The sequence below is a fragment of the Centroberyx gerrardi genome, chromosome 10 (assembly GCF_048128805.1).
Source record: "Centroberyx gerrardi isolate f3 chromosome 10, fCenGer3.hap1.cur.20231027, whole genome shotgun sequence".
Lineage (NCBI taxonomy): Eukaryota > Metazoa > Chordata > Actinopteri > Beryciformes > Berycidae > Centroberyx > Centroberyx gerrardi.
Window position 1 is genome coordinate 21449318 of NC_136006.1, and position 27819 is coordinate 21477136.

At 45.6% G+C, this 27819-nt stretch overlaps 1 protein-coding gene across 7 annotated transcripts in view; it reads right to left on the reverse strand.

Moving 5' to 3' along the window:
* Nucleotides 1-25303, reverse strand: part of caska (calcium/calmodulin-dependent serine protein kinase a) — a 101982-nt gene extending 76679 nt beyond the window's left edge. For all 7 annotated transcript variants that reach the window (XM_071926398.2, XM_071926394.2, XM_071926392.2 and 4 more), the window contains exon 1: nt 24509-25303. In XM_071926398.2, coding sequence (XP_071782499.1) covers nt 24509-24567 — 59 coding nt within the window. In that variant the 5' untranslated portion in view covers nt 24568-25303. The remainder of the gene's footprint in view (nt 1-24508) is intronic.
* Nucleotides 25304-27819: the final 2516 nt, after the last annotated feature.

Below are 27819 nucleotides of genomic sequence, written 5' to 3' on the forward strand. Positions count from 1 at the left end.
GTGACACATGCGGCGCCTGGCCTCACTCATCCAATCAAAGAGCCTGACATCGGTCTCTGAAGGCGCCCACTGATATGAAAACACTCGGGCATACAGTACCTAGACACACTGAAATAACGATTAAACAGAGAAGCTTTGACAAAACCAAATGAAGGCTTCATGCTTCCTGTGATGGATTATCTAGGTCTAGGGAAGTTGTTTTTCATAATGTACAAGAATGAATAGCAGCAAATGTCTTCTTCTGAAGGGAGGAAAACAAGCTCTGATATCCCAACTACACTGACTGTGTGCAGAATGGAAAGGAGATGGACAAGATGGATGATTGGTACAAACTGAAAAATAAAACAGCGGTGCTATCCTTTAAGACGGTTTGTACTGAAATAAAAGTTAACATTTTGAGCGGGAGAGTTGGAATCTGCAGCTCGGCCAGTAAGCCATCGGTCAACTCTGGAGGCCAATGTTCACTTCCACACATTAAAGAAAGTCTCATCTTGCATGACCCTCCTATGTATGTGTTCTGCTACAATACCGTTAGCATTGCGGCTAGCGCCTGCTATCTGTGGTCTGATGCAACATTAATGGGGTGGATGGGCCATTAGGTCCATGCCATCTTCCCATTGCTAAATCATTGATAAGCTGCAGGGCCATCGCGGGCTCCGAGGGGGCCCATTAGAAAGCATTTAAGGCCAGGCTCCCCGACAGAAGACAACATGTTTATGGTAGCAGCCCGCAGCCCGCTATGATCTAGCATCCATATGAGTGTGTGTGTGTGTGTGTGTGTGTGTAGTAGAGGGCCACCCTGCCAGGATCACTAAACTAATTCTTCTCTCTCATAATGTAGTATGTCTTATTTCAAAAAACAAACAAAAGAACACTGTCAATCTTTACACATGTAACTGTACTGGTGTGCCCACACACACATTCATACACACACACACACACACACACACCCACATACAACCTGACTGAGCGAGCTTCCCGCCCTCAGGTGTTTTGGCTTGCCTTCCAGCACTGTGATGGATTACAGCTTAGAGAGAGGAAAGTGGAACAGTTATTTACAGGACGGCGTAACATGATGTAACCTCTGAAGCAGTATTTAGCAGCACCACAGGCACAGAGCCAGAGAGCTTCCCAGGGTCTGCGAATCAACTCGGCGGATATGAAAGCAGCATGGCCTGGCTTTCTGCCGCAGTGACAAAAGTGACAGGTGAGAGGTGAGGAGCTAGCGATGGGAGAAAGGAAGGCGGGAGTCATGAGTGACCCAGAGAAATGGCCCATAGGAGCAAAGGATGCTACAAAAGAGTTTCTGGCAATGGCAGATGGTGGAAGGACTGAAAGGCCGACGGAAAAAAATCACTTCCAACATGTTTATCCTCGTCAGTAAAGCAAAAGAGAAAAACCTTTGACCAAAGGAGCTTCTTCTTGGGGACAAGAAGCAATGGGATTTATGAGAAATGTGGTCTTCACTTTGAGAAATCTTGACCATGGTGTCATTTAGGGATGCACCGATGCCACTTTTTCAATGCCGATACCGATTCCGAGTATGAAAGTTTAAGTATCGGCCGATACTGAGTACCGATCCGATCCATTACTTTTACTGAACAGTGCAGGCTTACTTCCTTAGTTTGGGGTCAATGGACAAAATTATTGAGATAAAATCCTTGTTTTTCCCACTGTTTGAGAAATACAGGCTTCTATGTGCCACAAATGCATAAAATCAAGACAGTTTGCTTTTATTTCTTACATGTTACTCGGTATCAGATTTAGTCTTGGGTAAAATCTCCGATACCGATATTCCATTTTAGCCTGGTATCGGCACCGATACCGATACCAGTATCGGTATCGGTGCATCCCTAGTGTCATTTGTTATATTAATTATATCAAGGTATCACAATTAATCTGCCAAGAATATACTGATGTTTAAAAATGCTAGACCTTTAAGAGCAAAGATGATATTTTTTAAATCACGTGTGCTGATGCAACGTAGGATTTTCTCATTAATAAAGTGCTGTGAAATTACAAACAGCAGGCCTGATTATGTGCTTTGTGTTTTTCATTTGATCTAATTTGGGAGTTCTCAGGCTTGATTCCCAGTGCAGGCTAGTTTTGCATCAAAAGCGAAGGGGAGGGGAAATAAATTATGCCAATAGAAAACTGCTCATGAGGGCTATAAACTTGTCATCGCAGTTCAGTTCATAATGATTTATTTGCAAAAGATCCTTCACCGGCTACCTTCATTTTTCCAGGGTGTAAAACAAAAGCAGGTTTCAAAATGTGTTTTTTTGTTCCCTGCTACATGAGGTCATTGGTATATTAGGAGAACCTCATATTCTGGGTTCAAATTTAGGACAGCAATGAGTACTGTGTACCGTGTAAGGCTGGTCTATATTCAACCAGCCACAAAACAGTGGTCAGCACCACAGCCTCATATAGAGGATAGAAATACGCCTTTCTACGGGGTTATTACACTAAACCGGACCTCCCAAAGAGGCATCATGCCCGCGGCTTCTCCGCCGGGAATCCGACCACAGCCATTCAGCCTCTACAGCTCAGATGCACTCTGCTGACCACAAACCATCATGGTCCTCAGAAAACGAGGAGTGGAAACTCTGACACTAAATCCCAGGCATCCTCCTCTGTGCTCGGCCGAGCCTCGAAAATACAGCTCATGCTGCAGGGCTCCGGCACGGAGAAATCAATTGAACTTTTGATTAACAGTGCAGTGCATTCAAATGATGAAAAGGCGAGGTAAGCGCGTCTGAAAGGCGGCTGGATTTTCACCAACAGAAGAATCATGAATTTGTCTTTTTACTCACAGAAGATTCCAATCTCGTTTCTCGGTGCAATTAATCATGTGCAGGTCCGAGACAGAGAGGGAGAGAGAGGGCGTGAAAGAGAAAGTGTTTGTGTGTGTGTGTGTGTGTGTGTGTGTGTGTGTACTTTGTGTCCTCTGTGAAGTGAATCTGCAGAGTGGTCAGCATATTGGCTTGGCCATTTCCTCCTATCCCAGGCTGCAGTCTATAAAAGTTAATGAGCCCACTGAGCTGGAACTCATAGCACGCAAAACGCATGCACGCACACGCAAAACACACACAGATACACACGTCAGTAAGCCTATATGTACGCATTTACATGGACACACACATACAATCAATCCTCCTCCTCCCACACACACACACACACACACACACACACACACACACTGCCCCCAGTCTTGTGTTTTAAGGTTCAGATGAGTCGGGGCCAGGACGTTTCCTCCCTGTCTCCTCAAATTTCACACACACTTCAGTTGTAAGCCTCCTTACATAACACCGCTCCCTTACTTCCTCTGCGCTGCCAAAGGAGAGCTCAGTGTGTGTGTGTGTGTGTGTGTGTGTGATTCAGTGGGCCATGAGGATCATTTCACTGGTCAGTAATCACCGCTCTAAGCTACAGCCGCTGTCCTGAACTGCTAATTCTCAGCTCTGCCTACCAGAGAAAACGAAGAGGCAAGAAAGCAAGGAAAGAGGAAGGAGTGAGAATGAATGCACACTGTGGAGCCGCGCGCACAAACACACCTTGGTAAAAAACACGCGCACAAACACACACACCTACCTCCGTCACACTATTTATCTCCCTTTAAAAGAAAAACGAAATAATACTCTGGCTCGGAACCCCCACTGAGCGCAGCAGGGTGGTCCCATCCTTCTTTCCCAATTTCTTTATCTTCTCTCGCCCTCTTCTTCGCACTCTACACTACTCCTTATTTATACCGCTAATTCGGTTATTCCTCTTTTTTTCTGTCCGTTGCCAGTATTTTATTTTTCACTTCCTACTCCTCAGCCAAGTGCTAAGAAACAGCTATAAGACTGAGAGAGGAGAGGAGAGGAGAGGAGAGGAGAGGAGAGGAGAGAGGAGAGGATGATTCCTGTCTTCGTCCATTGACGAGGACAGGAAGAAAGATGGTGAGAATAATGAATAGGGGGATCGATAGCAACGGATGAGTGTCACAGGAACATCACTGTGTGCAGGTGTCGTCACAGCCAAGAATACAGAGCAGGAGCATCGAAAAATGAGGGGAAAAAGTGGAGGGGGTGAACAGAGACATATTGAAGGCATGTACACACACCACAGGGGAGAAGATGGGTTTCATCATCGTGTGTTGTGAATGGATGTGGCGGAGAGGTGGGAAATCCAGTGTTTTATGGACAGGATGTGTTCCAGCTCCCTGTGGGATAGGAAGAAAGCATCGCTAACCGGATGATACTTTGATGCACACAGTACTCATGTGATATGGACTGCTGCATGTGCATGAAAGAGAGAGAGAAGGGGAGAGAGAGAGAGAGAGAGAGAGAGAGAGAGAGAGAGAGAGAGAGAGAGAGAGAGAGAGAGAGAGAGAGAGAGAGAGAGAGAGAGAGAGAGAGAGGGGAAGGGAATGTCAGTAGGGAACAGTTTTGTATTTCTCCGCGCATGGATGCACACACTATACAGTGTTTCCTCTCATCTCTCCAATTTGGTCGTTTCCCCTCTTTTGTTAATCCCTCCTTCATTTATTCCTCTCTTTCTGTCTCTCTCAAAGTCTCTCCATTTCTTTCTCTGGAGGGCAGTGCTAATGCAAGGCCATCCACCAGATGCCTGGGGCTGAGAGTGGTCTTGGGGGCGTAAATGCCTCTGCATACACAGAATACACACAAGATCATAATCCGTCTAACTATATCCTGGCTGACACACCTAGATTTCTGCCCAATCTTTCAATTCATTTAACACCTTAGTCTGATTTCCTTAAAAAAGTAAAGTAAGTAAAATAACTGCAAGTTTCAGGCCAAATTTAACATCTTTTAACACTATTTGGAATTAAATTTAAGACCAATTTAACCACCAAAAATAAAGAAACCCAAATCTGCCAAATTCAACCTATTTCCAATTGAACACAGCCAATTGAAGTTCTGAAACCATAAATGGGCAATACAAGAAAAACACTAGGAAATGAAATGTTCAGGGACGTGATGTCCCACTGTGTTCATTAAAGCAGATGCGATAAAAACAAAACATGTTCCACAAGTTGTATTAACCCTGCTCTCTAGTAATCTAAGAGTCGACATGCATGCGGATCAAACTTACTGTATGGAATGTAACTACACAAGAAAATAAAAACTGTCTGACACTACTGCTGGTCCCGTTCACATTTTTTGGTGAAACTACACAATTCATGGCATTTGTCTTATTTTGTTTGCTTTACATTCCAACTCTGTTTTGACTAGGTATAATCATCAAATAAAATCATCTCTCACTACATCTACCTAATTTTATATTTGCATTGAAATAAAACTTAATTAAAAAATACACCTGTCATTACATGGTGAAAAAATTAAGACCTCTAAAACTGTATTTAACACATTTTACACCAGGCACTTTGCATGTTGGCAGCCCCAAATGCCAGTGAGAGCGAGGCAACTGTTTGAAAAATCTGAACTTCAATACCCAGATATCATGTAACATGACGTCAGTAAACTACACACAGCACGCTCATGTTTACCAGCCGGTCTGTGATGCTTTATACCAAAGGGATGAGAGAGGAAAAGATCCAACGTTGATGAGTCCAGATTTCTCTGGACGGAGCGCTGCTCACTGCTCTCTACAGTTTGTAGTTTGGTCTTAAGTTTCAATTCATGTACATACCCAACAGCTGAATATAACTAATGTCAAACCTATGGGTCTCAAGTGGATGGTACACTCTTCTCTGTTGCAGCCACAATTTGTGATTTATGCTAATAAGAATTCACAATACTCTGAGCCACATAAATGCTTTAATCAAACTATATCCTACATCTGATTGTTAACAGTAACTAGAGTATTGTGTGCATGCAAACGTACCCAAGTCAATTATACATGACACCAGTATCACTATCACTGCCACGACACTAACTCATGGGCACTTTAGTCTATTAGCTTGCTCACTACTTTAAGCCAAAACTCTATTGTTTTTGCAAGCTCAAGGAAAAATACTGCATCAGGCTTTCATGAAAATAAAGGCTTTGGCTACAGTCTCAGTATCAGCTTGAGTCATCCCCATCATCATTACACTCTGAACAGCATCAGCCCTTCCTGAGCCCAGCTTTCTGCCAGCTCCACAACTTCTCCAGGACTCAGCAGCCCTGCCAGGGAGAGAGATGCCAGTCTGCCAGTTTCTGCCAGGCTCTCAGACAGACTTCAAAAGAACTCAGCAGCCCTACTGCTCTCCTCCACCAGATAGAAAGAGGTTTAGTGGCCTCCAGGCCTAACAGAGTGAGCTGGGAGAGAAGCTGAGAGAGTAAGAGACAGAGAGAGAGAAATAAACAGTGACAGAGAGAGAGAGAGAGAGAGAGAGAGAGAGAGAGAGAGAGAGAGAGAGAGAGAGAGAGAATGAAAATAAATGAAAGGAGAGAGCAGAATATATTTTTGAGGCTTGGCGACCCAGAGCAAACGCAGGTTAACCTTGAGGAGAGCGAAGAATGGCATAAAGGAGCATATCCTTTCATATCTGCACACACCAGCCTCCTCCCACTCTCTCCAGCCCCCCCGTCTCCCCATCGAAGGACGAGGAAAAGGGCAGCGAGGGTCAACTCCTAGCGTCTCATCTGTAAACACACACGGCTCTGCTGGAGAACACAAAAGCATTCTGACAGGCAAAAAATAAAAGGCACCTTGTTTACCATCTACTCCATGTCTGCTGTAAAACGCTACCTTCCCCCTCGTAGATTCTCCCTTCTCGCTCACCTGCCGTCCCGTTCGCATCCCGTCGGCTCGGCAACACCGACACGCATTAACCTAACCTTACGGTAACGTTCGCCGTTCCCCCGGGCCTCTGGAAGCCTCCTCCCCTCGCAGTCAAAGACAAAGCCACGGCGCAGGGGGCTGTATCTGATTTCTCATGCAAGTCCGCATTGATCTACATGCCAGTGATGCTGCTCCGGTAGCACAGGCCCCAATCAGCACTCCGCACAAAATACACTAAATCTATGCTACACAGTCAATAGTCTGGCTGCACAGCCTGAGAGAAAGAGTGTGTGTTTGCATGTGTGTGTGTGTGCATGTGTGTGTGAGAGAGAGAGAGGAACTCAATACTCAGCAGAAAGCTCCGAGCAAAGCCTTTCTCTATCACACAATGAGTTCCTGTGTGCTTATGAAGGCCATCTCCGAGCCTAGTGCCCTGAATGCACCGTGGTTTCAGTCACTGTGATGAGTGTGTGTGTGTGTGTGTGTGCGCGTGCACAAGTCCCTCTGTGCTGTAAACAGAGAACGAGTGCCTGAGCCTCTGAGTGTCTCAGCAGGACCTCGGGGCGATGGGAAAGCTCTGACCTTTACCTTGACTGGAACCAGTCTCATCGCATGTCAGCGTCGGTGGGTGTGTAAGAGCTGTTGTCAGGCCCCGAGCCCACTTATCCATTTAAACTATAGCGGGGCCAAAGGGCAAGGCAGTCCTGACAAGATGATGTGCTCAGCGCTCAGTACTTAGAGAGGATGAATCCACACGATGTTGATGTTTAGTTTCTCGACGATCACTCCCACTGCGCTCTCTCTGTCTCTATCTGAGTAGAAAGCCTTCTCCAGCAGTCTACAGCATGCTATGAGAGCTGGAGCAGTAGGGCTTATATAGGCTTACACCCTATAGCCAGGCCTATAGCTAGTACTGCTGGCTAACATATGGGCTTTGGCTAAGCAACACAAACAGAGAACTGGGGAGAATACAGAGAGAGAATGGGAGAAGAAGCACATAAGAGTGAGGGAACGGCATAAAGGGATTGAGACCGAGGGAAGCAAGACAGAGAGGCACATTTACAGACTTGAATAAGACTGATATCAATCCAATATTGGCCTTTTATTAAATGGCAGATATTGACCAGTCATGCCATCCACCGCCGATATGATGGAGGTTTCTCCCTGACCACAGCTACATAAAAACAGTCTGTAAAACCTACAATGAAATTGTATTTTCTTTGCATATTTTATTTATTCATTTAATTGTTCAATAATGTTCCTTGCAAATTAATTCTTCATTTAAAGGCTTTAATGTTTCCCACAGTTTGCCCTACCATTGAATAGGGGGGCTGCTAACCCATCTAAAAGAACTTCATTAGTCTGGGTTTCAGTGGAGAGTTTTAGTGTCCTATGGTCAAATACTGCTTCAGAGGTTTTTTCCATCAGCCAAGAATAAAATTCTGGGGAAAACACTGAATCCTTGTATTTTTTGGCATAACAATGGTTCAATTTACATACTGGCTATCAGCAGCTTCAATAGAAAAATATCTGTATTAGCATCAGCTTTCAAAAACCCCTTTCGGTCGAACCCTAATACACACAGGAAGAGTTTGTGCCCAGTCTTTCTACGTTTTGAGATTAGAGGAGTAGAATGAAGTGAACGGAGTGAAGCAGAGTTTGTCCGGCCCTTACAAGACTATTCCACTACTTTCGACATCATCATATCCTCCATTAGGGGTGTAGCTGTTGCTGCCTTGTCTCCGTTTTCACCAGTCTGCTCTGTCCAGTAGCACTCGTCGTGTGCTTATGTCTCTTAATCCTCATGGTTGGCTGGAGCAAGCACTAAAGCTAAGATTAGCCCATATACACACACACACATACACACACATACACACACAGCAGGGTCACACACCCACACACACACTGTGACAAACCAAGAGATCAGATATGCCTGCATAAACAGGGCGACACACACACACACACACACACACACAAACACACGCATAACTACTTTGTGTCTTCGCTTCAGCTACATGGCCACCGAGCGAAAGAGAGCAGTTGACATCCTGTGGTGTCAACACTGAGTCAGTCAGTGGGACAGGACCGGACAGGACAGTCATTTGGATGGGTGACAGCGTTACATCTTTCACACGCATTGCTCCCACAGCTGAACGACCGTGCGAATAGTTCAAGAGGAATGTAATTACAAATCAAAGTCTTTTTTTTTTCACCCTCCCCTTCCAATTCTCTGCAAGGAATGCGCTTATTGCATTAGCCTCTGCCCAATCCAACAGCGTTTCTCAGAATCTAAAGGCAGGCGCTTTGTAATGTAAATGAGAGCTAATGAACTTCTATTAGATTTCACTCTGTTAACTGACTGAGTGTAATTGGCACGCAGGTCAGGCTGCTCACTACTGATTCCAAATCGGGCATCCTACCCAGCCATATATCGAACACTTAAAAGGCTTCATTCCTCCTTGGCCATTAGCCCTTTTACCTGAAAACACAGTTCGCTTTAAATGCAGTCAATCACAGAATCTGCCAACATTAGTGACGACACCAACACCTAATTAAACGCCATTTGGGGGCCACAGTAACCCACGCATACATTTTTAGCATGGGTAGCCCCAGTGGGAATCGCACCCCTAACCCTGATTGTGTTAATGTCATACGGAACCACCTATATCTGCTGAGGTGACATACACGGGTGTTAACATCATGTTAAATGTGTTAGTGTGAGGGGGATGGTGACAGACAGGTGTCAGCCCCTTTCCGGTTGGCCAATCGCACGCTAACGATTTCTGACAGGAGCTTCTCTAATGGGATGCGACAGCCAATCAGGCCAGGGCGCGGCAGTGATGCCCCTGTAGCCGGTCGTGACCCTGACAACCACTGGGTAAGATGAGGGCTGTCACTCAAAATCTGACCACACCCCACTTCCCACATTACATTAGGCAGGCAAGAAGTATAATGAGTGCACACACATACACACACACACCTAGATGCACACACACAAACAGGCAGGAGAATCTCAGACTGCAGCCTCTGGCCATCACAGGTGCAGCTGCCTCCCTTAATTGGCTGAAATTACTATTTAATCGTCCTGGTGGGTGTGAGAGAATGAGAGATAGAGAGAGAAAGAGAGATAGAGCAAACGAGAGAGAGAGAGAGAGAGAGAGAGATAGAGCAAACGAGAGAGAGAGAGAGAGAGAGAGAGAGAGAGAGAGAGAGAGAGAGAGAGAGAGAGAGAGAGAGAGAGAGAGAGAGAGAGAGAGAGAGAGAGAGAGAGAGAGAGAGAGAGAGAGATGCTTGCCTTGCTTCACTGCTGATTATTGTGTGACCCAGGTGGTTTTGAACTGAAAACAGTAGTGTATACATGTGTTTAATGTAGTGTAGCACAGTGTGACAGTGTGTGCATGTGTGAATGTGAGCGTGTGTGTTGTTAACAGTGTTTAAAAGTACAGAATTAGAGAGAGCATCTAAGGTCAAATTCTAAACGGTGTGGGCCTTCCTATAAGTTTTGGGCCTGAAGCGTCAACAGATTTATCTGGAGATGAGAATATGCTGGATGCTATTTAGACTAATTACTTATTGATAGCTCATCATGCATAAACTCTATCACACAGTGGGCTTTGGGACTTGGGGCTGGGGACATACCTGAGCCCCAGACATCTGACTAAACACACACACAAACACACACACACCTCCTTCTCCTCTACTGTGTCAGCAAACACACACATATGGCAGCAATGTCATCACTGAGAGCTAAACAAAACGCTGTGACATTGTCTAGGCAACCATTTGGGGTTTGTGTGTGCATGGTGTGTGAGTGTGTGTGCATGTGTGTGTGTGTGAAGATGGGCCCAGGAATGTGTGTTGTTTGTTTTCCAAACAGAGGAGCTGTAAAGAAGAAAGTGTATAAATAAACTGCGCTTCTCTCAGTTAAAAAAACACACGCCGAATGTTTACCTGACCCCAATTATGAGAGTAGGGCTCCACTAGCTAGCTACACAGAATAATCCAACATGCAGTGTGTGTGTGTGTGTGTGTGTGGCACTTCACTGAACGCAGAGCGGTGAGCTTGGCGTGGTCTGATGCTTTGGCAGAGGTGAGCCCAGAGCTTTCATAAAGGGCCTGGGAAAACTGCTGAGCGGAGCTGTTATCGCTCTGTGTGTGTATGTGTGTGTGTGTGCGTGCGTGTGCATGGTTATTACAAGTGTGCAAATGCTGGAGAGCATATAAACCACTGACCCCAGCACATTTCAACCTGCCTCTCTCCTTGCTGGGCTTCAGCCAAAGTTTGAGCATCATCCCCAAAACAATGATACGCCACCTCTCTCTCTTTCTCTCCATTACCTTGACAACACCAGTAAAGGACAATATAATCTATAATCTAGTCTGCCACTCCACCTGCTATCAAGTTAACTGTTTGTCAGCCTTGCTTCTACACTACAGTACGATGAAGGCAGCGTCTAATGTCATATCGTTCGTATCATCAGTATGATCCTGATCCAGGTACCTGGCTGCCCAGTCATGCATGACTGAGCCGAGACTTTTGGACGGCAGATCACCATCTAAGCATTTATGCCTGGCTGACTGGTAGCAGAGACTTCGCACTACAGCTCTGCTCCATATTCTGCTCTCCAGCAAAATCAATCCATCACTCTTTATTACTCCGGCTGGGACATTTGTTATGGAGTCAGGTAAAAACAAAAATAGACAACCCTTACAGTACACATGAAACATAAAACATGGTGACAATCTATACACTGGTCACTTGTTTATTAAAAGTTGTAGCCTACTGAGATCAGTTTCAAACTCGCAAAGTGCAGTAAGTGGAAGTCGTATCATCTGTGCAAAAAGTGCACATCAAAGCGAGGTACTGCTGTGTGAACAGTGGAGAGGTGAGTGAAGTGCGCTCTGTACACAAGTGTGTCAAAAGGAGATGATGCATTAATATCCACCCGTGGCTTATGGATGAGGCTTGGCAGCAGTGCTGCTTACATTCATTTTCTGTAGCTGGGGAAGACATGCAAATAGCATGCTGAACTATAGAGGGGAGTGTGCAAAGTTTGTAGCAAACTCTCCCGCTGGTAAAATGAGTCATGATGTGCAATCATCCTGAATTTGGTCAGAGCTCAAATTAATATTGTCAGAGCACAAGAAAGCTGTGACGGCCCCTCAGAAGTTGGCGATAGTGGACTCCAGAATCAAGCAGAAGAAGTGGGCTTGGTTTGCGATTTAGCTGGTGAGTCACTCTTCAGGAAACAGATGATAAAGACAACACCTGAGACTATTGTTAAATACAGTCCAGTAGTAGTAGTATTAGACTGCGTGACTCAACGGTGTGTGTGTTCCTACACACACTGACTGGGGATCCAACTGTAAAAAACAGTCATAACAGATGCGCTATCCTAAACCACGGTCAACCAGGACACAACATTGAGTGACTCCCCCTATCACTGCTCCTTCCTAACTGCCCCCCTACCTCCTCCCATCAGTGACTCATTCTCTCAGAGCACCTGGATCTCAGCTCATCCTCTCATCTCTGCCTCTCATCCAGCCCCAGCAGCAAACAGCTAGGAGGTCTATCCACAGATTGAAAGAGAAGAGGGTAAATATTTGAGAGGCTCAGTGTGTGTGCGTGTGTGTGTGTGTGTGTGTGTGCATGTCTCAATACAGCCAGCCTGCCACACATTCTTTCGTACCCCTGGCAGACTATAAGCTATGTAAGCACAAACACACTCATCCCAGACAAAATGAACAAACAAGCAGTGATAAAACAACAGGGACTGCTAGCACCTCACACACTGCAGACAGGTCTGGGAGAAGGTGAAATGACCGTGACGCTCGTAAAATGTCTGGCTGCTTTTGACAGGGAGTCACGCTACTGCTTGTGTGCGTGTGTGTGTCTTTAGTCGACTGATTTAGAAGTGGGATATTTTTGTAAGCATTTCCCAGCCACACCCACACAGACCATATGCCCTCGAAGGCCGTCGCCCTCCCGTAGTGCTCCAGATGGAGGGCAGGGCAGAGAAAGCCAAAAAGAGACAGCGGCACTCTTCTTCTATCCATCCATCCGTTCTCTATCCCGTCACTGTCACTGCACAGTCGCCATGTCACTCCATTACAAGCAGGAACACGGTCATAAACCTTAGATTAACAGCTGCTCTGTTCATAAGGACATGAGAGTCAATGAGTAACGAGAGCTTTACTTAAGCTTCTGACTGGCTGACTGACTGACTGGAACCTCTGGTGGGAGGGAAAGAAAGAATCTGAGCGGTGACGTGGTACAAGGGCATGTGTAGGAGTGACAAAAGAGAGTGAAAGAGAGCCCACATTGTGTGGACTGTTTGTGTGTGTGGGTGCATGCGTGCATATACGTTTGTGTGGAAATATCACAAGGCCGAAAAGCTTGTGCTCAGAGACGGGCGCCATTTCGCGATGCTCTGTTTGGCGTTATTGCCATTTTGAATGTGGCACTAGACTCCAGCTAACAAGCTGTTGGTGCGTTCGGTGGCTGCCTGGCTGTTGTTAGGTGTAAAAACTGTGTGGGCCTTCCTACCAGCCTTCGACAGCGGAGGACCGACAGACAGACAGACAGCCGAAAGAGCTGGAGAGCTGGAGCTTATCAACAACCACTCAACCTGACTGTTGTTGACACTGTGGGAGGAGAGAGAGAGAGAGAGAGAGAGAGAGAGAGAGAGAGAGAGAGAGAGAGAGAGAGAGAGAGAGAGAGAGAGAGAGAGAGAGATAGAGAGACAGAGACAGATGGAGAGAGACAGATCACCTTATCTGAAGTTGGAATTACCACTTTATACTACTCGGCCTCCAAGTCTTGAGATTTGTTCTTTATTACATTATAATGAATGCCGTACATACAATACAACCTTCAATAGGCTGCTCAGCGGAGCATGGTAGAAGGGAAGGAGGAGAGGAAGGAGGGGTCTGGATGAAAACAAATCAGCGTGATTATACTGGAAATGCACAAGTTGTGTTTTGCGACCTCGCTCCACACTCAGCGCGCAGGGAGTTTTACTGCCCGGATGAATTAATAAAGCGCAATATCGGAATAATATTTACATTACACGTAATGCACTCATAAATAAGGCTGACACATTAGGGGAAGGGTTGAGGGAGAGAGGAGGGAGCTTGTGGAGAGACAGGAGGAGGAGAGAGAGGAGAGCGACAGAGAGAGAGAGAGGAGAGAGGGAGCTGTAGTGGTAATTGTGTATTGTTCTGCGAGACCGTGGTGGTTTAGAGTGAGACAATGTGGTTTTCCACCCAGCGCACCACAGCGAGTCCCGCTCTGTGCCTCTGTCACCGAGCCCCAGTTGCAGTTACAATGGGGCTGGGACACAGAGCATGTGTCACCCATCTGTCAGACAACATGTCAACATGGCCATACCCCGGCTAAATGTGGCTACGGCCCGCCGAGGGCCTGTGCATCGCTGCTCCTCCAAATATTCATTGGTTCCAAATCACACATCTCCTCTCTCCATTACTCTGCCTAGCTGAACGCCTCACTCTCCTTCTCATCCATTTCTTTCTTTACCTCCCGTCGCACTTTCTCCGATCCACTTCCCTCTGTCGACAGTTTCTCTTGGTGGTGCGATATCCAGCAGCAAACTGCTACTCTTTTTCTCAGCATACAGCCTGCTACAGCCTGGAGTATGACGCCACTTTCCCCCCAGGAACACACACTGGGACATGAATGAGTGTGCTTCATTAAATTTGTCTGATTTAGAAGTGAGACATTCTACTTCTCCCTGCCGTGCATGCACACACACAGTCGCACACACACCTCTGTACGACACCTCTCACCTCTACACCCCGCAGCTATGATAAATGATTTAAACCCAACTGTAAGCCACAGCGCAGCCATGCACATTGTACTACACACCTGAGTGGGGGAAGCTTATTATTAAGTGGAAGGTCATGAAGGACAGACACATGGATCTGCATGTGTGTGAGATAGTGTGAGAATGTGTGCGTGTTTTTGATCCACTATGTGTCTGTGAGGCACTGCACACACTATTCAGATGCGAATCATCATTAGATGATGCCCACGCATTAACATCAAGGACAGAGGGTCAGAAGACTACTGGGTCACCAGCCCTCACACTCTGATGGGTGTGTGTGTGTCTGTATGTCTCTCACAAATCAACTTGCCCAACACACACACAGACACACACACAGACATCCCTCTAATCAATATGAGCCATTGTCTGGGAGGCAGGCTGGGTAGAGTGTGATCAGTGTTTATCATTGCTCCATGAGACAAACACTTCCTCTTTCTGAAGAACCCATTATTACCGTTTAGATCAACCATCATGTTTACACACGAAAACGGTAATGAGGGACTGACTGAAACAAATGAAATGCATTTATCCTAGTTTTCACTATCTGCCACAGTCACAATGCATCAGACTCATCTGAATGCACACACACGGCCAGAGAGCACATGAACACATAAACACACGTGGACACATATACAACATGAACACGGCCTGTAGCGATGTGTGTGTGGTTCAAGAAGCATTCAGGACTGAATCAGCCACAACGCAACCAAAATTAAACGCTTGTGTAACACTGATTTGGGATACTGGGTTTGTGTTTGGGTCTGTTTCAGTCAGAAGTTGGAACAGTTGGATGTGCTGTGGCCACTGAAGTAAATACCAGATGAAGAACAGCAGAGTAGCTTTACATTACAACTGACGACTACCAAATAAACAGAAAAGGAAGCAGACAAAATAAACTTTTTGTAAGATACAATTTGAAACATCAGATTTACCAGCCAGACTGATTTATCTTTTATTAAACTAAGTTAGCATAATTCTTGATCATTGATGGGCAACACACACACACACATACATGTCTGCGAGGGGGCAGTGAAGTAGGGGAGTAGAACAGGATGCCCTCCAATTAACAGGCAATACGTTTTAATGGGCTAATAGCTTGTTCGAGCCTAGGAGTTTTTATAGGTTAGTAAAGAGCTAACTGGCAGAGGTACAGCAGACCACAGAACCTGAGGGCTACCGGCACACAGCAGATAGTCCTGATGTATTATTAGAGCTGATAATCCGGTCCATGGGTTGCATTGAATTGTCATTCAGGCATTTACCTTCTGCTCTTATCTAGATGCAACAGTTGACAGGTCAGGATCTGTGAATCCCACAGTGGCAAGTAGCCTAGTAGGACACAAGTGTAAGGACCAATAACACTAAGAACTGAAGAGGAGAGACGGGTTGCACTAGTGTCTGTGTTAAGGTCATCTTCGTCCCATTATTAGGCCAATAAAAGTGCTTCTATTGCAGTACAGCAGAACTGGTGGAATTTTGCTACAGTGTAGGAGCTCAAGGATATGCGTGACACCAATTGAATGTTCAGACATGATTAAAAAAATATTAACTCTATGTAAGATCATGATGAGGAAAATAGAAGCCTGTACAGATGGTTTGTGGATATGAGCTCCAGAGTTAAGACTTTGCATTGCTGTGAGGAAGAAGCGGTTTTTATAGCAGGAGGACCGTGTGGCTGCTTGAACTAGATGGTGCTGATATTTGGTTGGTCACAGCCATTGGTCTACCTTTGCTGTTTTTGAAGGAGTGCGGAATGGCACAAAGGGGATTTCAGCTTTGGGAGACAGTCTTGCCTGGCTGAGATCAGACCAGAAAACGGCTGTCTGATCTAATGGAAGATGGACTCAGGCTGGAGGGAAACACCAGACACACACAGCCCTAAACCACACATTAGAGAGTGTGTGTGTTGCACCTCCAGCTGTCTTGCCACGCTCCCATTGTAAATATGAATTTGTGCTTAATTGACCTGCCTCGTTAAATAGAGGTTAATTAAATAAAAATGCGCCATGTGCACACCCAACAGAGAGAGAGTGGGGAGGGGGGAACGGAACAAGAGAGAGAGAATGTACGAGAGCCATATGGGTTAATCTCATACTAACATGGATAATATGGGATGAATGTGTGCCAAACTGGGGCTCTATAGAAATGTTTACAGCTTTAGAAACCTGGCTGAATAGAACAACATAAATATCAGCTATTACAGCAATATATGCGGGCCTTGCTGCCTGATGCCATTAACAATAGGCCTGCCATTGTGAGAATGAGGCCTTGGAGGCAGGAACCATTATGTGCTGAGAGTGTGAAGTACACATGCATCCTCATACACACATACACACACACCCTGAGGCAAGTCCCAAACTGGCAGCCTCTACATAGGGAAAAGCTTATGATCAGCTATACCGCACGAGCCTAAAGGCCAGATTCAATCAAATAGCCTATAGAGTGATGCTTCTGAGTGTACAGTATGGACACACACCCTTGGCAACTGGAGGCATCTCCCATTTAGTAGCTACTGGATGCAGCTCACACTGTATTGGAACAGCATTCGACAGCCAGAGTGACATTCCATTACCATATCAATTCAACAATACAAAATAGATTGAATTTGCACTGGGCCTTTTGCTAGAAGCTGAATCAGGCTTAGTGCTTACACAACAATCTACACAAGTGAAGGTATAGTACAACAGAAACAGATGAAATCATTGGCCTCTGAACATCTGCAAGCCATCTTTAGCGTGGGAGGGTTCTCAGATCGAGCTCATAACTCTAACCTTTCTGCTCGTATCCTTTCTCTCTCCTCCCACCGCTGAACAAATAGCTCCGACTGTCATTGCAACCACATGCTTCATATTAGGCCCATTGCTTTCTCCGATACAAGCACATTCACAGCTCACTTGGGTGTTGGATCCAGGCAGTAAACAAGTTTTTTAACAAAACGCCACCAGTAAGTCACTTCTGATGCTGTGTGGGTTGAAGGCATGAATGTTGTTCTCTGGCATCCCGCTGCTACTGAAAAGCAGTTTCTAGGCTTTTGCAAGGGAAATGGCTTGTCCCTGTGTGTGTGTGTACGCGTACACACATGTTGGGTGTGTGTCCACGAGTGTGTGTTGTTTTTCCAGAAAGGCCCCAGCCGTAACCCAGGTGACTGTGTGTGCTTTGGCAGGCAGCGCGGAAATGACTTTAGATTGAAAAGGCCCCAATTGAAAGAAAGAAAGACGGAGAAAATAAACTGAGGAAGGAAAGAAGGAAAGAAAGGAAGAGAGAGAGAGGGGAAAAAGTAGCACTAAAATATCATAGGCTACATCAGCAGCCTTGGTGCCTTCATCCCTGACTCAGAAACACCAGAAACCACCAGTCGCTAAAAAGAACACAGTGATTTTGGTCAGCAATAATATCATATTTATCCGTGCAGACCTAGGCAACTAGCATACAAACTTCTGTGTGAGAGAGACTTCAGAGATGTTCATCATGTCTCTCCAACTGTGTTTCTGTGTGTTATGAACCTATTGGTTGACTAATTATACACGCATGACATCTCTGTGGGGGAGCACTCGGATACACACAGGGTCAGCTGGGCGATAATTCATTAATTATGCATTAATGAAGGCATCACCTTGTTAGCTAACAGAAACCTGCTGTGACCACAAAGTCTGAACCTGACTGGGAGACACCCTTGCACACCTTAACACACACACACACACACACACGGACACATACACATATGCATACAAACGCCCACAGTGGGTAAGCCGTGTGTGTGCAAGTCTGTAAGCGCGCGTGCGTGTGTGTGTATTTCCACCTGTGTCTACCACAGCGTGTTGGGAGCACTGAGCTAGATGGTGTGTCTGTGTCTACGTGTGTGTCTGGCTGTGCAGGCCTGCCAGTGTCTGCCATGCTTCGATGCTCTTCATCAGTGGCCGTCTCTAGCTCAGGGCAGGGATGGGAAGAGGAGAGCTGGAAACAGGACAGCCAGGACAGCAAGGGCCCTCTCCTGACTAGAATAACACCGCTTCAGTTGGCCTGAACAGCCTCCTGCTCCTCCCCATTATTTCCTTCACACTGTACAGTCAACTAGGGGTTCTTCAGTACCTTATAGACCGCGCGGGAACTTAACCAGACAGTAATAACACAGAATGGCGATCTATTAAAACTTTGCAGCATTTATGATCGGGGCCCTGGCCAAAGAAAGAAAAGCAGATTACATTACTGTAGCCAGTAAGTTCAGTTTCCTGAGTAAGACCGTCTTCAGGCATTGCATTTTATCCAAAAAGACTGCTGTCACTTCCAATGGTCTCAAGCGGCCTAGATGCGGAAGAAACTTTTTGGAAATTCCGATACCAAATTCCAATCACGCCGGGGAGGCAATCCAACAGCGCCGTTATCTGTGATGAAGCTCTGCGGGTTAGTGACCTGGAAAAAGCTGCTGTTGCATGGATAACTGTAGCACTAGCCCACTTAGGTCAATCTGAAAATAATGAAACGGAGAGCATCAAGCGAGTCTCCTCTCCTCACCTGGAAAACATATGATAGATTACTGCATTAGGAAAAGGTCAGGTGCCCCGTACACTTTTGCTTTCATCTATGTGGACATGAAGTGGAGATGAGGAAAGCAATTAGTGGTCTCCAGATAACAGCTCCGTTTACGCTGTTCTCCCTGTATAACTGTCTTGCATACACAACATCCTTAAAAAGTGAGAAAAAGATCCATGCTAGGTCTAAAAGGGCCCAGCCAACTGGCAGTGCCTGTGAGCCTGGTACCATGTTTCAGGGTTGCTGATGTTAAGCTGTGCCTCCGAGTGGCTCAGCTACATGGTAAATGCAGCTTTTTTACTTGTCGCTGCACATAGTGAGCTGTTGGGGTCTTCTCCGGGGTGTTTTCTCCAGCTTGATGAGGACGAATAAATATTTTAGTGGTTGAGTGTGAGAACACTGTGCTATATCATCTATGTGTAATTGTGCGTGCCGAAACCAGCCTTTCAGCAGATTTTCCCCCTTCAAACCCCAACAGAGAGGCTGAGCTCATACAATACAAACTGTGTGCACACACACATACTCACACACAACGTGGGCGAAAACCCCGGAGACAATACCACGTGTGTACTCCCCTGGGGCCTCGAACCCCATTCAGTCACAACCGCTATCACAGTGTTGGCGGATTATGACTAAAAAAGACTCAACCCTGCATTTCTTAAATGGACATTATTCAGTAACTGCCGTCCAATTAAAACTGATTTATGAAGAGGGAGCCAAAGAGGACTTGTTAGAGAAGAGAACAGCTTGGCTATCTCTGGCAGTTCTCTGGGTCTGCCACCATCCCGGCCCAGCAGGCGTCAAAACAACCACTGAAAAGGGAGGACGGCACCATGGAAAATACAAACGCTTGGCACATGCTTTTATTCAAATTGACCTCCGGTATGGAAATGGGTTTTTTTATAGGACAAGTGGTACTGCAGTGAATAGAGCCCAGTTCATAGCTGCTATTTCAAACACTTTTAGTTCTTGACAGTGTAAATAGAGCAGTGTTTAACCTACTGACCCACAGCCCATGGGCCTGGCGGTGCTCTGGACTGGGTAGGCAGTAGTACAGGTCTGGCCAATTCATCAACACACAGCGATGCTGACCGCTGCTCACGCTGAGCGGTAGCTAACAGAAGCTAGCCTCTCTCATCATCATTCACCATCCAAGGCCTCAGGCTAACTCTGAGAGGCAAGGCTCCTGCACTGGTGCTCCCTCCTAATGTAGGTCAGTGTTCCACACATGCTTCATCAAGGACGGACATGCGTACGCACGTCTCAACACACACACACACACACACACACACACAGTTGTCCCCGTTACAACACATAAGCATAATGGAACCATAATACATAATTATACAAACAGGAGGGGGTTGCTCCATGGCAAAAGGAAATACTACACTCTTCCTGGGGGAGGGGGAAGGATGAGGGGAAAAGAATCTCTCTCTCTCTCTCTCACACACACACACAACCGCATTATCATCATTTCTTCCAGAGCAACCTGAAAAAGGGTTGCAGTGGAGTGGTGGGCTATTAGCCATTCGATTCCCTGTGGATTGCAGGGTGATGTCACTTCACTCCATGAGGTGGATGGGACCACAGAAGACACACATGCACAGCAGCCAGAGCAAGGCCCGGGGCTCTTATTCCCTGTCACCTCTTGGAAAGGGACCCACAAGTGTACACACTCGCAAGAACCGACACACACACACACATACACACAGGCACAGACAACGACAGACACACACACACACATACCTCCTTGGGCCGAGAGTTATAATGACATTCTGGCTTTGTACAGCACCCCCGAGTCTCCTCCTAGGCCGTGAGGTATGCAAATGGAGCGTAATTCATTTCATTCACAGTGGAGCGGAGCAGCCCTACTTGACTGTGTTAAAGGACAATCTCCATTGTTAAATCCACAGTGAGTCCACACATTCAGGACTGGGAGGCCATTGATCCATTCAGCTGGAGAATATTAAGTCCTGTTTGGAGCTCTATTAACAGAGGGGAAGACAGCACATGGAGACAGACGCTATGTTTGCAGTCAAGCCCCTCAATGGCCTATGACTGAAGGATCAATACTGTTACCGCCAAGTAGACCACTGTGTAATGTAACAGCGATGGAATCACAACCTTAACCTGGGCTGAAAACAAAACATTAAACCTGGGATTCATTCTGTGTATCTTTGGTTTGGTGCATTAAAATAGGCATTTCCCGCTGTCACCAAGTCACTGCTGCAGGAAAAACAAACACAAAGATGAACAACATCTTTCTGCATAGTACTGCGGTTGTGTCCGCCACTGCGAGAAACACACACACGCGCGCACACACACACACAACTTTTCTGAGGATGAACTAGGAAAGAGCATAGCCTGAAGGTACAGGATGTCTCTTAATGTGTGAGTCAAACTAATGGACTGCTTCCCTCTACAGTACCCCTGACCTCCCTCGCTCCCTCTCTCTTTCCCTCTCCAACTCCTTCTCTCTCTTTCCCTCGCTCGCTCTCTCATCCTCCATCCCCGATTTACTCTCTCCATCCTTTTCTTGTTCCTCACACATCTCTATTCACCTTCTCCCCATCCTCCTCCTCCCACTCCTCCCCCCTCCATCCTCTTCCATTGCTTCGGGACGCAGCGGGACAACAGACTGGATCAATCTAACAGCGACAAGACAGACGGACACACACACACACGCACACACACACACACACACAGACAGACAGGATTTGTGTCCGAGGTCAGTGTTCTAAAAACGAGGGCTTAGGACTAAATCCCGTTCACACAGTCAAACGATGTATGTGCACAATCATGCACACACACACACCTAAATAAATCCAGCTCACACACAGTCCTTGGGACACACTAGGACAGTGCAGTGCTCACAACACTGCTTTTCAAGCACAGTTCAGGATGACCTATATATAGGCCTATATCCTAGACTACATAGGTCTAACCCTGCAGAAAAACACACACACACACACAGGATCCAGGGCAATAGGCTTTTAAAGCGATGCCTTTTCTGACTGCTGTGTTGTTATTTGGTTGGGTTTCCCTCCGGTTAATCCCGTCTCTCTCAGGATCAAAAACCACACAATTGCTGCTTCAGTGCCGTCTTAAAGGAGGCCGTGGCTGCAGCAGCTCTCCATACGGAGAACAGCGGGTCAGCTGATAAAAGGCCGCTCTCGCCTTCTGCAAACTCTAAATCACAGCCGATCTGTCGAATACAATGAGTAAGACCGTGATTCAGACAACTAGCGCTCTGTGTGCGTGTGTGTGCGCATGTGTGGCTGATGTGAAGCGTTTGGCTTTGCTGCGTTCCCCCAATCCCATGTCTACACTCACATCAGAACCTTAGCTGAACCCATGTTAGTGATTATCATCACCATGCTTTATGTTGAAGCAGGAAAGAACAGAGCTGATAGTGCAGGATGTTACTTCTGTGGGACAGTATGTGTGTGTGTGTGTGTGTGTGTGAGAGGGAGAAAGAGAGAGACTGTGACTGTGTGTGATAAAGAGAACACTCCGTTTTCAGGCTTGCCTAAACATGTATAGTACAGGCTTTATCACCCTGTCAAACAGCCAACCATCTCCCTACGCTGCAGCAGTCCCATAACCAGTCAGCCTGCTCTGACTGACTGACTGCCTGCCTGACTGTGTGTGACCCGAGTGTGTCTGTCAGGCCTGCCAAGCTGCTGATTCATGTGGAGCTTCTGTTTGTTGTACGCCCGATGAAGTACTTCATTCAAAGACCAGCAGTTTAGATACGGGTGTTTCATGGCTCGCCCGGAGCAAAAACATTACTCCTCAAACGGTGTTTCTCCACTCATTCAACCGTCTTCCTCAGCTGAAGATGAAGACAAAGTGGCCGTGAACCTGGCTGGGAGATGAGCCTGAATATATCGCAAGGCAGCCCTAACTCTAACACTTTCACTACAGTTCATGCTGTGGCATTTTGAGCTACTCGTCTTTAGTTCCTCAGTCCAATATGAGGCAGTGTGATGTCTAGGAAACTCCAGACATGTAGTAGGAACTGCAGTCGTTTGGCACAAGAGAAGTGAGTGTAAAATTGTGTATACAGGCTAAAGATTGGAACGGATCGGTAATCAGACACAAGGACTGGAAGCTGTACAGATAGATCCTGCTGACATGCTTTTTTTTTTTTTTTTTTTTTACAGTTTGTGTTCGAGTATGTCATCCACCAGCAGCATGGGAGCAGTCATAGCCACATGTAGACTACTCTCATGCAGTGTAATAAGATTGTAATCACTGCTGTGACAACATTCCACTTGTAATGGATTATAATTAGTAGCCTATATAGTGTGAGGAATGATGTTAATGATGTTGCAGGTAAGAAAAGTGCGCAGGCACTGGGTTTGCAAGGGCCCTTGCTTTTGAAGCAGGTTTACAAAAGATAATTGTAGTAAATGTGGTGTAATTAACCTTTAGCACTCTGCAATAGTCCCTAACAAAACAAATCGACAAAAACACAAACAAACACTATACTCCTACAAAGACTCATAATGTGTTTGTAGTACTCAATAGTGACTTTCTAGTGACCATATTTATAGTTTTGCTGTTACATTTGCATAGTAGTCTAGGGTCTATTATTCCAAAGGAGAGGGCGATTATTGAATGTAGCCTGGTTGAAATGTTGGGACTACTGTATGCAATTCCACCACAAAGATGCGCACTGCTATAGTCTTGCCCTTAGAGAACGACTATTATTCCAAGTGGTCTAGCTGTCACTAACAGTAACCAGATGTGCAGCATGCATGACTCATGATGGCCTGTGCCCTGCCCTTTAATCTCTGCACCAAGTTGCCAACTGCCACTAGGTCAAAGCGCACGGCAGCATGTTCAATCTGGGCAAATGACACACAGATTATTTTAGTGGATGATGTTAAAAATTCGAGAATATTTGAATATTGGCCGTCAACGTACCCTGGGCCTTGATGTAGGTTCACAGACTCTCAGATTTAGACAGTTAAACAGGAAACGCAACAACTGTCATGTCCATGGCACGCGGCAATGTGCGTGTGTGTGTGTGTGTCTTTACAAAAAAGAGCAATACTACCCCTGTAATAAATTGCAGGATACTATAGAAACATCACAGCAAAACTACAAGTCCCTTTACAAATATTATATTATAGTGATACCAAGGGAGATAAAATGCCTTGAAGTACGGTAAGGTCACTATAAATTCACTATTGATTACCACAGAAACACCATCAGTCCCTATGGTAATATTACAATGATTTTTCGTTAGTGTGTGTGTGTGTGCGTGTGTGCATCTGTGAGCCCACGCGTGCACGGCATGCCGTCAGGATATTATGAGGGGCTAATTGGAAAGCTCTAATGTCCAATCTTAACCGTAAAACAGTGAAATAAATTGATAACGTGACACTTACTTCCCAATGACCTCGCAAAGCTCGTACACATCTTCAAAGAGAATGTCGTCGTCCGCCATAGTCCGACCCCGGCTGGGGAAAAAATATCCCCAAAATATGCGTCCCAAACGTTTTTATGCTCCAAAACGGGGAGACAAAGGCCACAACCAGCTGACCGTTTGACAGAAATAACCGGCGCACAGCACTAGTATTCAATAGCAGGAGGGCAGTCACTAAAAAGAGTTGCAAAATCCCAGTTGCTGGCTCCTCCGTCGATCCCCCCCAAAAAACGCTGCGTCGCTGTGGGTGAATCGGCACAAGGAGAGCTTAATAATCCCGTTTGGCAGTCCCCCGGTTCGGCCCCACCTTTCCCCACAGCTTCCCGGTTTCGTACTCCCTTCTCAAAGCAAACCGTATGGTTGTCAAACAAACATTTTAGTAAACAACTCCGCTGGCGTGTGTCTGCCCGCAGCTCCTGTCAACAGCTCCGACCAGACTGATACGTTAGTAATGTTGCGCGCACAGCGGATGAAATGCCCAAACAGACCAAGTGGACAATGTAACAGGCTTGGGTTGGAGCAGGGATCCAGGTGGGTTACAGTGATCTTCACATCCCGAAAAGCGACGGGTTGCACTTTCGTGTTTTTTAGAAATGCGCGCACAGTCCTCCTGTCGTGCAACTGACGGGCGGATTCAATCTCTCAAGGTACAATTCTCAAGCTTTGCTCTCTCCCTCTTTCTCTCTGGCTCTCCAACACTTTCAAGTCGGTTGCTTTATTTTTTCTCTCTCTTTCCCCGTCGCCTCTACGTTCTGCCGTTCACCTCCAGAGAGCTTCCAGAAAACCAAGCTCCTCCTACAAGGGGGTTATGAAACTGCTCCGCCGTCCTCCATTTTGGCTCCCGGCCGTTTCCCAGAGATCTCCATTGAGGCTCATAGGCTTTGAGCCAAGATGGCGGAGCGGCGGCGCCATGGAGGTTTTTCTAAAAGCGCAGTTTCCTTAACCACTTTCAATGGATAGAAACGGAGTGGAGCTCCAACACGGAAGCGAGGTGAAGGGAAAGGTAACCTCCCAGTCACTCTGTCATCACTTATTTTGAACTTCAATTAATTGCATTACATAATACAGGTGTTGCCATTGACACTTTCTGTTTCTGTTGACAGACAATTGCAGTCAGACAATGAAGAAGTGACTTAATTGATTCAGGGTCATAAAATGACTTAAGGAATTATGTTACATAGGTGTAGCGTCAAAAACAGCTAACATTAGCACCCGTAACTATGAGTTCCTGTGTACCTAGGCTTTAAGTTCAGCTGTGTCACATACAGTATCTCCTAACAAATTCAAATATTCCACTTATGAGTTGTTGCATGTCAACGCCATATCCTGTGTATAATAACTGGGAGAAGCTAGAAGAACCTATTTGTTGAGGTGGGCTAAGCAAAATTGTATTTAGTCTGTGCTGTGCAACATGCTGGAATGCTAAGTCCTAGGTCATTTTGTGGCTTTGTAAAGGGAGGATAACACAACTTCTGTACCATGGTTGTTACCAAAACATTTCTTTAAAATTCAGTAACGCCTTAAAATATATAGTGACTTAGTCATATATCATCTCTACTTACATTTCACCCATTTTAAGAACAAAGTTTCTACTACAAAGCACTATGAGAAGAGTCAACTCAGTTAATCTGAACAAACAGCTAGCCAGAAGACCAATTTAGCAATGCAACTAAATGATGCTAATCTTAACATCAGACTACTTAGCCACTACTAATTGGGCATTCATGTACTAGGCCTCGGATACATCAGAAAAATGAATTTCCTAATTGGAAAATTCACATGCACGCCCTCCAAAGTTGGATAATTTAGTTAGAAACTGGGAGAAAATTATGCTACCCAAGTTTATGAGTTATGATGCAATGGTAACCTTTAAAGGTCGCATAGCGTGGAAAACAGGATTTCCCTTGCCTCTTTGATTATAAAGGAGTTGGATTTGCTATCTAAACATCATGGAAGTATCAAAACGCACGGTCGCCAACTAAATCCACACAATCCATATTAGAAACCTGAGCCTCTAAACGAGCCGTTTGAACTTCCGGAACTTTGTGGCGTCATTTTTGTAAGAAGTAATAGGCTAACAAAGTGTTTTTTTCAAAGCGGTTGAGCAGTCGCCATAATTTGTCTGATTAACTTGTTTAGCTGCAGGACATCCGTGTTTGTTTATTGTATGTCTTCTGGGTTTGATATTCTGACTAAATAGCACATGAATACAATGCTGTTTAGCAGCTGACTTGGAAGTCCCAGAGGTCAGACCTTCTCACCAGCACATGAAGATACATACAGAAACTAACCATGTCTATTGAATTTTGTTGAAATGTCCAAGTCATATGTTTATTGGCAGCAGTGTGCAGCGTTCTTTTAAGTACTTTAGCTCTGCTACACTCCAGCCCCTGCTAAAAAGATTATGGGATGTGTGTATTGTCAGCTTAGGACCTCCACTATGGCTGCCAGAGGGTGCGTTACATCCCCTGAAAGTCTGTACACAAAACTCTTGGTTTAGGTTTGCCTAACTCTTCAAGCTCTTATCTGTGACACTACTGTATCTCTCTACCTTAGGTAGCCTATTGATTTATACCAGTAACAGATCAATGGCATATCTATATCAAAACATTTGAGGATAAGTTGAGGTTCACTTATCTTGTCAGCCACTTAGTTGGTCCTCAAACCTTAACTGCATTCACCTGAATCAGTTCCTGATTAGAGGGTCAGAATGAAAACCACCAGGGCTGTGACTACTGAGGACCAGGATTAACAACATGCTCAAAAGTGGACACTTGCAACATAAGATAATTCAAATGATTGTGTGTGTGTGTGTGTGTGTGTGTGTGTGTGTGTGTGTGTATGCTTCAAATAGCCCTAACCTGTTCAATATACATTCAGCTATCCCACTCTTTTGCCCAGGCCTGCCTCACATTTAGCCTACCCTTGAAACATGCCATAGTCAGTTGGTGCGCTGATTGAAATCCAGTAATGTAAGGACTGGAAGAGAATGAAATATGCAAGCATGCAAGAACAGTCAAAATCTGACTTTGTCCACCTAGATCATCCATTGCATTGGTGTTCCAGCTGTTTTTTTTCCAGCTCATGTAAGCGTTAATTGCAAACTAAATGCCTAATGAAAAATTCTACACAGACAAAAACATTTCAGGTGCATCTCCATAGTTTGATGCATGACTTTGGATAATCTTTCAAAATGAAACCATGGGCGTGGCATCACTGAGGACATCTGGGACATATGGGAGGTTGACTATTCACACACCAATACTGTGTTAC